Raw genomic sequence first — 12,137 nt, forward strand, 5'->3', positions numbered from 1 at the left:
TAAGCTGAAGGGGAACATGATCCGATTTATGTGTAAGAAGGATCACTCTGGTTCCTGGATAGAGATGGATTGCAATGAACAAGGAACTAACATCTGTTGCGTTTCTGGTTGTGCCTGTCTCTGAACATGGTATGAACACTGTACACGTATTACTTCATTTAATTCTCATGATAGCTCTGAGGAGTATGTACTATTATTTTCACTTTATAAGCAAGGAAACTGAGACCTTTTGAGATGGTTATCCCTGAGTAACTCAAGGAGAAGCAAGAAAATGAGTGCAATTCCTTGTATTTATTGTGCAGTAAATGAGGGGACATACTGTAGACCTAGTAAAATCTCAGTGATAATTTGGTTGTAAAATTCTGTGGGTAGTAGATGTTCATATCCAGAATACAGTAATCAGGAAAGGGTTAATACATGTTTTTTTTCAGCAAGAAAGTTCATGATCCTGGCTGTTCATCTGAGAGGTCTGGATATAGCCACGTATGATTGAAGCTATTATGAGCTTTTGCTCTTAAAACCTCACTTATCATTGTTGAAAGTGTGAAAGACCTATTTTCACAGTTTTGATCTTTTTGTCAGGTTGTTTTCCAGGAAATGGTTGCTAGGAGTGAAATAATTTTATTATTTAGAGATAAGTAAAGCCTAGATCCCAGTCTCCTTAAAAAGTACAGAGAGAGAGAGAGAGAGAGAGAGAGAGAGAGAGAGAGCGAAACCCCAGCCTTCTAGTAATTGACTTGTAAACTATTTTTGCCACACTGTTGGTGCCAGTCCACCTGCTTTCTGTTTACTTGAGGTTATCTCTTTTCTCTAATGACTCTCTGAAAGCACACACTAAGGTTTGCACCAAAACATTATCCTGGAAACAGTTGGGAGAAGTCTGATTGCCAGGGCTCTTCAGAGCTCACAGCCGTCTCTAATTACATTGAGCACGTGCACACTCAATGCCTGACATGAGCATGAGTGCCAGCCAGCTGCATGGCGCATGAATTCCCCTCAGTTATAATTGCCTTTATATTCTGAGAACACCTATCACTGGGGGAAAAGCCACCGAGACTGAAGTTTTACCAACCTATTGATACTATACCTACAATAGATACCATTGTACCTACCCCGGCCCTGAGGTTCTTGATGACACTGGGCCCTTTGGCTGTATATCCCTTTGCCCTTTCTCTACTGACCCTTAACATTATCTTTGATTATTAGCCTAAAAGTGTATTTATTGCTCTTGCAAAACTGCTATATTGCTTTTGTCTAGTCACTGCATTTAAGACATTCTTTAACCTTATTTGGTATTTCCAATGTGTCACCTGCAATTCCCATGATATCTGTCGGAAAAAGAATTGACATGAGATTTCATTAATAAGTATCTGATGATCTCCAGATAAAAGCCACAATCCATGTAACCATTGCTCAGAATCACAACTGGGACCCAGCACAGCACCTTTGAGTTCCTCCAGGCCACATTTCCATTTTATAGACATGGGAACTGGGGTGCTGACAGGTTGAAGGATTTGCTTAGGTCAACAAATTAAGTAATGGTAAGCTGGAGCTAGAACTCCAGTCTTCTAACTCCCAGTTCAGAAAAATTTTGAGAGAATTCTCTATATTATTCAACTTAAAGCAATAAACTTACTGTTTAGAATTGCACTTTAAATCTATTATTTGATTTCTCATTGTACAAGAGCCTGATTTTCCTCTTGACATTTGGGCATATTGTGGCAAGTGCACACAATTAAGGAACTTCCCTTTGCCTACCTCACCAATTACTGAGGAAAAATTCCAGTCATAAAGGAGATAATGTTCGTCTCTAGAATCTCTACCTTTCTTTGATCTTCTTTCTTTGGTGTTCCTGGTAACTGTGAAAATAGGTCTTTCTCACACTCTACAATGATAAGAGAGGTTTTTAAGAGCAAAATCTCATAATGGCTTCAATTATATGTGGCTATATTCAGTACCTCTCAGATGAGTAGCCAGGACCATGAACTTTTTTGTTGCAAACACATTTATTAACCCTTTCCTGATCACTGCATAACAATCGGTTTAATAGGTCCTTGGCCTTCATCCTTCACATCGATATCTTTTCCTTCCTCTTGTTTCCTCTCAGCCTCCATGAACTCACCTACCCTGGATGCATTATCTCTTCAACTCCTCCCCTTAGGAACTAATCAACACAAATGTCTCCTTTTTTTTGCCTCTCACAAGATGCAAAGCTCTTGCTATTTCAGTTACTCTCTTGGGTTAAGACATTATTTTTAGAAAAGCCTGTTCAAATACAATCAGTGTTGGCTGGGAGGTAAAAAATCCATGAAGGCTATACTTTGGAAAGGCAGTATTCTCTGCTGAAATTAAATCCAAGCTCACCCCACTCCAAATTGTATCATGACTTGCAGTGCAGTAATAGCATTGGTGCTCAATACTAACAATACCTCCCGATGCTGCAGATGCCTCTGAGTTCTTTTCTTTTTTCTCCATCTAGAACACAGAGTTCAGTGACTTTGCTACTGTAAGAATACATAAAGAATAAATTATGAAGACTTTTTTTAAAATTACATTTGTCAACTTTGGAATTAGTTGTGGAAATAACAGCTGGTCAGAAATGGCTTTCAGTAGAAAAAGCATAAAATATATTTACTTGAATTTGCTGATTCAAATATTTTGGGCACACACTTTTGGTAAACAGCCATTTTATGCAAAGACCATTTTATATGCTGCTAAGAGGACTGGCTACTCTCTGATTGAATTCTCTTTCTCCTACCTTCCACTTATAGTAGATAGATCAGTCAGGGTACTGTAAATTTTGCTGTGACAACAACCTCACAACTGCAGAAACTTAAAATGATAAAAATTAATTTCTTTACACCCAGATACCCAGGCAGAGACAGCAACCACTAACTTTAGATGTTGACACTTATAGTAGCTGAGGGAAAGACAGAGTAGACAATTGTATGTTGGCTTTTAAAGCTTATGATGACATTTCCTGGGCCAAGGAAAGTTGCATGGGTACGTCCAATTTCAAGGGAGCAGAAACAAGCAGTCTTACACAGGAGGAGACTAGAAATACATAATGAATAATCTGTCAGGTTACTCATAATTCCCTGAACACATTTAAATTCACTCGTTTGCTTTCTTTTCTTTCTTTTTTTTTTTTTTTGGTACTGGAGATTGAACCCATAGATGCTTAACCATTGAGCCACATCCCTATCTCTTTTTATTTTTTATTTTGAGACAGTGTCTGGCTAAGTTGCTGAGGCTGGCCTTGAACTTTCAATTCTCCTGCCTCAGCCTCCTGAGTTGCTGGAATTACAGGCATGTTTGTTTGCTCTTGAAACAAGTGTCCTTTTCATTCTTATATATCATGATTTATACCTAGCAAATGTCACTCCCTTTCTGGAATATTCCTTAATTTATCTGATAGAATTTATTACTTTATCATTTTATATATTGAATATACATATATATGTAATATTACAATATCCAGAATGCAGCATTTTAATTAGGAGTTTATATATCTGTGTCTTATCTACCTCTTCAATCCTCAACACTGTACTATTTATCTATGGAGTTTTAGGTCCTACCAGGTGATTGGCACAGGTAGACAAACTAGGTGTCCTTAAAGTTCTTTTGTAGTTTGAAATTTTAATATATTTCCTCCTTTTTATGCCATGCAGGAGATAAGGAATTTATTCAAAATTCAAATAAAACTGTGAAAGTTCGAGGCTGGGGTTGTAGCTCAGTGATAGAGCGTTTGCCTCGCATGTGTGAAGCACTGGGTTACATTCTTAGCACCACATAAACAAACAAAACAAAGGTATTATGTCCATCTACAACTATTTTTTTTAAATTGTAAAAGTTCCTTTTGTTCTAATACATTTATTTTCCAGTTAATAAACTCCTATGTTGCAATTCAGTGCCTCGATTATATGGCTTTTCGTGGTCAAAATTATGGTAGATGTGTCAAAAGCTAACAGCTTATATTAAATATACTCACATTTGAAACATTCTGAATTTTTGGACTTCATGAACGCCTTATATTTGCATTATTAAGCCAACTGCATGGTCAAAATGTCTGATGGGAAAGGTAAGGGGCCCATGGTGGACGCAGAAGCAATAGAGTCATGTGGTACTTTTAAAGCAAATCACTGAAATGTTGAGTAGATAATTTAATGCTTCTGTTTCATAAGATCTAGTTTAGCAGAAAAGTAGATTGTCTCAATACAACTCAATATTTTTTTTGTTGTTGTTGTTGGTAGAGGAGGGAAGCAAATGTGAAGTTATAGAAATGTCATTCAGGGTCCAAACTGAAAGTTTAGGGCAGGCTTCTGAATGTTTACTGTACTTCCAATTCCATTTTTATTTGTAAATGATGCAAGGCTAGCTGTCCCACATGGTCCCCCAAATAATTGAGGAGTCATGTAATTAAAAATAGAATAAAACAAAGATATGTAATTGAGAGAGAGAGACAGAGAGAGAGAGAGAGAAAATGAATATGTAATGAATTGTATTCAGACCCCCAAAAAGATAGACACACACAAAGAAGTTTCTGTGGTGTGGCTTTGAATCAGTTAGGATGTCTTTATAGAAATCTACACTCAAAATTATTTAAATAACAAGAAAATGTTTCATACATATCAAGATGTCCCAAAGGAAGGCAGCCAGCAGAATTGGTTAAGTCAGTAGCTTAAGAATTTCCACATTTTTTCCATTTGTCCATTTGGTTGGCCTTGGTGTGTTGAGTTTGCTGTAAGGCTGCCTCCCATCCTGGTAGCAAGATGGCAGTAGAGTTTTAAGGGGAATGAGGTTTTTCATGACCGGCCAGGACTAATGATAGATTAAGCACTGGGAGAGAAAGGTCAAATCTCATATGTTGCTATCATACAGTTAGTAAAGGCAGAGCTGAAAATATGGTGGCACATAAGTCTAATTATTCTCGCAAATGTTGTGACTGGTATAGTGTTAAAAATAATTAAGTTGTTTACATTTAATAGTCAAATAATTTAACTTAGTTTTAAAATTCATATTTCTGGATTATTTTGAAGAATACAAAGGTCTAGCTAATTATGCCTGCATTTTCAGGTAAAATCGGCTGGAGTGGATTAGTTATTGCACGTTTTGGACACAGCGTTCAAACTCCAATTTACTGTAGCCTCATTCTTCTTTAATATATTATACCCAAACTTTTCTCAGTTTATGTATCCAGTCCCACGTTTGGGGAAATTACTCCTAAAAAAATGAGTTTTTAAATATCATACCATAAAGAGCCCTTGGTTGTTTTTGCACATATAAACATGTCTGGTGAGGCCTATCTCTGATGGTTAAAAAAATGAGGGCAAGGGCTAGATTGAGCTCCCAGGTATATCTTTACCAACTCTATTATTATTGACCTTATTAACTTATAATTTCTCTAGCCATAAAACTTAGCAATTGACACCTGTGCCTAACAGGAATGTGATAAACAGCTTCTTTAATCTCAAAGGAAGGAAGGATTTTAAATTCATATTTTATTAGTCAAGGAATTGCTTTTGTATTTATGTTCAAGATAGCCAAGAACAAAACAATGTGCTCCATAAGGTTTTCAGTTAAATATAAGCCATTTCTGTATCTTTTGTAAAATCTTTAGTTCAAGGATAATGTCTGTGGATTGTCCTCTTGGAAAATTTTTATGAGGTAGCCCTATTACTTACTAATTGTATCATCCAGCATTGGTTAAGCAAATTAAATAAAGCTTAAAAAGAGCCATTAAAAACTTTGCATTGGATTTTTAATATTTTCTACACCTACAATAATTGTTAGAGAGCAGGACTGGCTTTCAAAATTGAAATGAAGCTTATTTTCTTTTTAATCACAAAATATTTCAAACAGAAGAAAGGAGAGAATATATAGCAAATCATATATCCCATATTTGCTTCATCAAAAAATTTATTTTAATAAATCAAACATTGCAGGTGCAGTTAATGCTTTTTGTGTATGACTCTTTAATCCCATTCCCAATTATATATGCCTAGAGCTAACAGGCACTATACTGTATTTGATGTGCATTATTCATTCGCACATTTTAAACTTTTAAACCACATATGTATGAATCCATAAATAATAAATTGTATTGCATATTTTAAAATTTTATAATCACAGTAATATATATGTGTGTGTGTGTGTGTGTGTATATATATATATATATATATATATATATATATATATACACATACACATATATGTAACCTTCTCCATCCATCCATCTGTAACTTATTTTGTTCAGCATTGTTCTTATGACTTAACCACTTTAATAGGTGGGAATCGTTAATTTTAAATTATGTATGTTACTCTGTTATTTGGAAAGCTATGTTATTTAAGTGCATTTTCCTATTAATAAACACTTTCTGCAGAGAATTTAAAATATCACACTGCTTGTTATACTATCTAGGGTGCATATTAATAAAGTTATCTCTATAAGAAGTAGCTTAGTAACAAATCAATCCTTAGATTTTGTAGAGTTGTTTTTTTGTGTCATGGAATTGGACAGAGGGAACCAGATGCTTATTGTAAATGTCAGATGCTTAAAAAGTGAAGATATAATTTGAAAGAACCAGTGATTTCTAGAGGACCAATATTGATTCCTTTTTACCGTGGTACATCAAAATGCATTGTGAACTCTGATTTTTGAATTTAGCTCCATAAATAATGATTTCCCAAGGTGTTTGGTAATTTGTTTCTGAATTGGTAATATGATCTTACCAGTGGATGAGCATAAATAGATAAAAGTTCTGGCTCATTTATTTTTCCAGGGCTTAGAAAATGTGATAAGTTTCAGAGGTTGAACCAACATTAGATTTCATAACCTAAAATTGACCGTAACATAATTGATATGGGGCTCATATTTCAGACGAGATCAGGTGCACTGAAGGTGGTATTGCTGTAGACTGGGACTCATATTTCAGACCATGTTAATTTTCTCCACATAAAATGCCTAAATACATATGGCATATTGAGATATCAATCAAATATCTCTTTTTCGGATACTAGTTTTAATTGTCTCTAAACGAGAATGCTATTCTGACAGGCAGTCTTATTCAATGGTTCTAGTTTCAATTGCTCTGTAAATCTACCACTTATCTTTAAGCATTCTCATATATTCTTCATAATCCATATTGGTTTCCTGGTTGCCTCATCTTTTTCATTCAAATTAGATAATAAATCAGTCAATATAAGCTAAATCACGCTATGGCAATAACTCTCAAATCTAAATGACTTAAACCAAGGTTATCTCTCTTCCTTATATTTGTCAATCATAGGTATCTTCAGTTGTGACCCATCATTCTGGGTCCGAGGTAAAGTATCATCTGCTCTGTGAGATACACCATTCTTGTCCCAAAGGAAAAAACATGACAGAGCCAAGTGATGACTCACAGTTTCTGTTCAGCCATGGTCCACTACTTTCACATTTCATTGAACAAATCAAGGTCAAGCCTGCTATTGAATAAGGTGTGGAGGTAAACTCCTGCCAGTGGGAGGGACAAAAATATTTGGGAACAATAATACAATCTACTTCAGAGGTTGTTTTCCTGTGAAGCAAGTATCAATTTGTCTAATTTTTGGACTTTTTATGAAATCAAAATTTAAAGAATTTGTTAATATACAAGTAAAACTTATTTCTGGGATGCAGTTTAGTTGATTTTTATTTTCTTTCACAGTGCTGAGAATAGGACATAGGGTGATATACCACTGAGCTATATCCCCTGTCCTTTCCTTATGTTTTATTTTGCAATAGGGTCTTGCTAGGTTGCCAAAGTTGGCCTTGAGCTTGCAATCCTCCTGCCTCAGCCTCCAGAATAATTGGGACTAGAGGAGTGTACTGTAGTGGTTGGCTTAAGTTGACTAGTTGACCTTTCTATGAGTCCACAGAACAAAAAGAATTAAAATCACTTTGAAAAATCAATAAATATCTAGAGGTCCCATCATTATGGTTAAGTCTAAGAAAAAACAGCATCAGCTTACAAATTCACCTAACTGAAATGCTCTGCATGAAGAAAAGTGACTTATTTCCACTCTACCCATTCCAGCCATCAGGGTACCCTAAGGAGAATTTCATATAGTATTTTAAGCCAGACCATCCAAATATGCTGCTCAAATTTGATGAAAATCTTGTCATTTTTGTGTGATATCATAATAAACATATCTAATTTCATTAACATAGATAACAGATTTGAGAAATCTAATGAAACGGCTAAAAATCAGATTTTTGAATTTAATTGCTCTGTTAGGATATTTGTATATGAAATGTACAATCAAAACCTGCTTTTTTATTATCACCTCCCAGTGATGCTTCCTTCTTTATAGTACTTCTTTTTTTATATATAATTTTAAGACTTTTTTTAACATATATTTTTTAGTTGTATGTGGACACAATATCTTTATTTTATTTTTATGTGGTGCTGAGGATCAAACCCAGTGCCTCATGTGCTCTAGGCAAGCACTCTACTACTGAGCCTCAATCCCACCCCTAGAGTACTTCTTTTTTAGTTATTTGTAAATAACTGGTACCTTGGGCACTGAGCCCAGCTTTCCTTAAGTTATCTTTATAGTAATCCCTATTTTAAGAAACTTTGGAAATTATTGGTTGGTTTTCTAAAAATGACTAAATAAATGATCTGATTTCAGGGTACTAGCTACTCCTTAAGTGATATTTTGTGATGAGATGGTTTAAAACAATTCCCATTTTAGCTTTTCAGTAATGGTCACGACAACTGATCACATTGCACAGCAAAATTTATTCACTCACATGATGATAATTTTAATAACTAACCCAGAATGCCATTGCTGCTGCTCATTTGATCCTCACAACCTTATAAGGCTTATAAGTTTCAATCTTATCCACGTTTTAATAGAGGAGGGATTTATCATATTTGCCTGAATATGGTTCTAAATTCAGTATTGGAAAAATATATTATGTTTGGCTGGGTTTATCAGCAAGGTCCAAGTTGGTCAGTTAAAGCAGGAACCCAGCAGAAGAAAGGGAAGTGTAGTAGCAGAAGCTTATTCAGAGGTTTCCTGAATCTACTCTTCACATAGAAGAATTTCAAACAAAAACAAAAAAGGCTTAGGCAATTCTTTTAAGCCATTAGTCAAAGGAAAATTACTTTCTGTTTATCTCTAGGTCAACAAATAATAATTTTTCAGTTTTTTTGTGAAGGGAAATATCTGAAGTGCATATAGAGGTTATATTATGTTCTTGAAACACTGGCCTTCCTTGTGTAATCTTCAAAAGAATATAGAAGCTCAGGAACATAGAACTCAGGAACCATTCTCAAGTTGGAATAGAAGCAAAGTTCACAAATTGTAATTTTTCCTTTTGATGGTTGATTACATCACAATGGCTATGGGGCCATAACCCATTCTTTGCAGGGTAGCTGCACTTAGCAGTAACAAAGAGGAAGTCTAAGAGCAACCCTGACAACCAAGCCACATGTTAATCTTCTTCAACTGTAAACAAGTTGGCCGCTTATTTTTGTGGATAAAATGCTTTGGTAATGATAGAATGTTTTATATAATGATACAATTAAATTAAACATAATTGAAACTCCAGCTCATGCTTCAAATGTTATGACTAAAATATCATTAAATGCAAAGTTATAAAGATGAAGAAAAGAATCAAATCAAAGTATTGAGTCATATTTATTCTATTTATAATAGTTTCAATTTGCTCTCTGTAACCTTTTCATTGGCTTTTGCAAATTCTTAGTTCTTCTATTTTTTTAAACTCTTTTTTTTTTTTTAAATTTATTTTTATTGTTTAATTTTCGGCAGACACAACATCTTTGTGTGTATGTGGTGCTGAGGATCGAACCCGGGCCGCACGCATACCAGGCGAGTGCGCTACCGCTTGAGCCACATCCCCAGCCCCCTTAGTTCTTCTAAATGTTAGAAGTAACATCTGTCCTTTCTCACTAGCTAATCCTTAAAAGCAGAAATTCTAGAAAACATCTTCTATTACAAGGTAACTTTCTATATTTGGTAAGTATACTATAAAGCTTTTAAACCATTAAACATCAGGAAAAAATTCATAGAAAAACTAGACAAACTAAGAAAAATTGGAGAAAAACATAACTGGATTCGTCAGATTGGATGTGCTTGAGAAAAAGGTGGTCAAAATGGGTAACTAGTGGTATCTAAGAGATTGGGGAACATTAAGGTTTGCAAGACATTGATGTTGATGTTCCTTTTATTGAATATATCATTACTTTGATTAATCAATGTTTTTATGACAAGTAACGTTAAGCTGTAATAAAAGCCATCCAAAATAATTTGCAAGTATCTTAACTGCACTTCTTTTAAAAAATGTGATTAAATATTTTACACATGATCACTCTGTCCATGTTAAAGAACACTGGGAAAAAAAAAAAAACTTAAACATGGCAAGGCTACCATATGCCAAAGGTCACAGAATGTGTAGGTACACACAGGTTCCCCAGTAACTATCTAGTGCAAAATTCCAAGATTCAATAGATTACTAAATCTGGTAATCAGTTAATGTACCTAACATATGACCCTTTCCAAATATATAAAAATTATTCTTATTAACCATTGGGGATCTATACATTTAAATCTAATCGTTTCAGGCAATTGTCTAAAAACAGTTTCTTTTTAATTCTGGAGTGAAGCGTATGTGTAGGTTCAGAGATTATATGATCCTTGGCTCCTTTGCCACAGTTCCCAAAGAATAAGTGGATAAAGTGATACTGGATTGAAAGGTTTAGAACCAGCATTTGGATGCTTGTATTTTAAAACAAAGCAAATTTTAAAATAGTGAAATATCTACAATTTTACTTTCAAGTAAATTAGCGTTAATGGAATCATTGCTGTTCAAAATATTTTTGAAGTAGTGATATGCACTTTTTTTAGAAAAATATTTTTTAATAGGAAAAGCGTTGTATTCTGGGAATTCTCCCTCTTTATTTATTTATTTTTAGATGTTAATGGACCTTTATTTTATTCGTTTATTTATATGTGCTGCTGAGGATGGACCACAGTGCCTCACACATGCTAGGCAAGTGTTCTACCACCGAGTCACAACTTCAGCCCTAATTTCTCCCTCTTTTTACCCTACCCACACACCCTAACTTTCTAAATGGCTTAAGCCGCATAGCTGAAAGGATTTTGCTCATTTTTTCCAAAACACTTCACATCTGGGTAGCAGCCAACCATGGAAAGTTTTAAGCAAATTTAGGAGAGGGATGAAGCTGGTCTGGGGCCTTCACAGGACAGGGGCCCTGGGAGTCACTTCACGCCGGGATCGTATAGGTAGGGGCCAGCAGTACCAGCCGAACTTCCACGGCCCCGCCAGAGGCCAGCCTCTGCCAACCTGCTGACCGCCAAGCGCTTGGCTGCAGGGGCTTGTGCCCACTGGTCTTCACAACAGCTAGAGGCTCCAGATTCCAGAAGGAATCCACCCGCTTCATAAATGATGAGACCTTTTAAGCCCCCAGTCAGCAGGCCGGTAGCCCCGGGACCCACGAGGTAAGGAGCTACCCTGGGCCTGAATCCCCAGCCTCACACGTCAGTTTGATTCCTCTCCCTGTCGCCTCCCCCGGTTAGGCTCCGCCCCCCGTCAGTCCCCGCCCGACTTTCTGCGCACCGGGCGCCGGGAGAAATTTGACTGCGTCTATCACCAATGAGAAGAGAGGTCGAAGGTTTGAGCCAATCGGAGCAGGAGAGGGGGGCGGGCCTCCGGTGTCCTCCCGCCCTCGGGTGGGTGAGCGCGGAATGTCTCCGGCCCTCCCCTGCGCGTCAGCCTCAGTGCGGAGCCCTTGGCGGTGTGAGGAGAAGCGTCCACCGGTATCCTCCTGAGCAGCTACGGCGTCTCCAGCTGCAGGAGCCGTAGCCGAAACCACACCCACGTCGCTGACCTTTCTTCGTCTGTCTTCTTGCTGCCCAGCGGTAGACCGCGTTCCAGTAGGAAAGCGGCCGCCCACGCCCGGAGCATCCTTGTCGAGCGGCCGCTTACGGACCCAGAGGCATGATGCGACTGCGAGGCTCGGCGATGCTGCGGGATCTACTCCTCCGACCGCCGGCCGCTGTCAGCGCGGCTCTGAGGCGGGCTCAGCCCCTAGCCACCCTGTGCCGGCACCCCCGGGGCGGGCGCT

General features: G+C 37.0%; 1 protein-coding gene across 4 annotated transcripts in view; it reads left to right on the plus strand.

Moving 5' to 3' along the window:
- The first annotated feature begins 11,266 nt into the window (after positions 1–11,266).
- Gls (glutaminase) overlaps positions 11,267–12,137 on the plus strand; it is a 74,634-nt gene continuing 73,763 nt past the window's right edge. For 3 of the 4 annotated variants that reach the window (XM_048808191.1, XM_048808193.1, XM_048808194.1), the window contains exon 1: positions 11,441–11,511. In XM_048808191.1, the coding sequence (XP_048664148.1) occupies positions 11,456–11,511 (56 nt within the window). In that variant the 5' untranslated portion in view covers positions 11,441–11,455. Of the gene's footprint in view, positions 11,512–12,137 lie in introns of all 4 variants that reach the window. The other variant, XM_048808192.1, reaches the window with a different exon arrangement.

Source organism: Marmota marmota, unplaced genomic scaffold (genome assembly GCF_001458135.2).
Source record: "Marmota marmota marmota unplaced genomic scaffold, marMar, whole genome shotgun sequence".
Classification (NCBI taxonomy): Eukaryota; Metazoa; Chordata; class Mammalia; order Rodentia; family Sciuridae; genus Marmota; species Marmota marmota.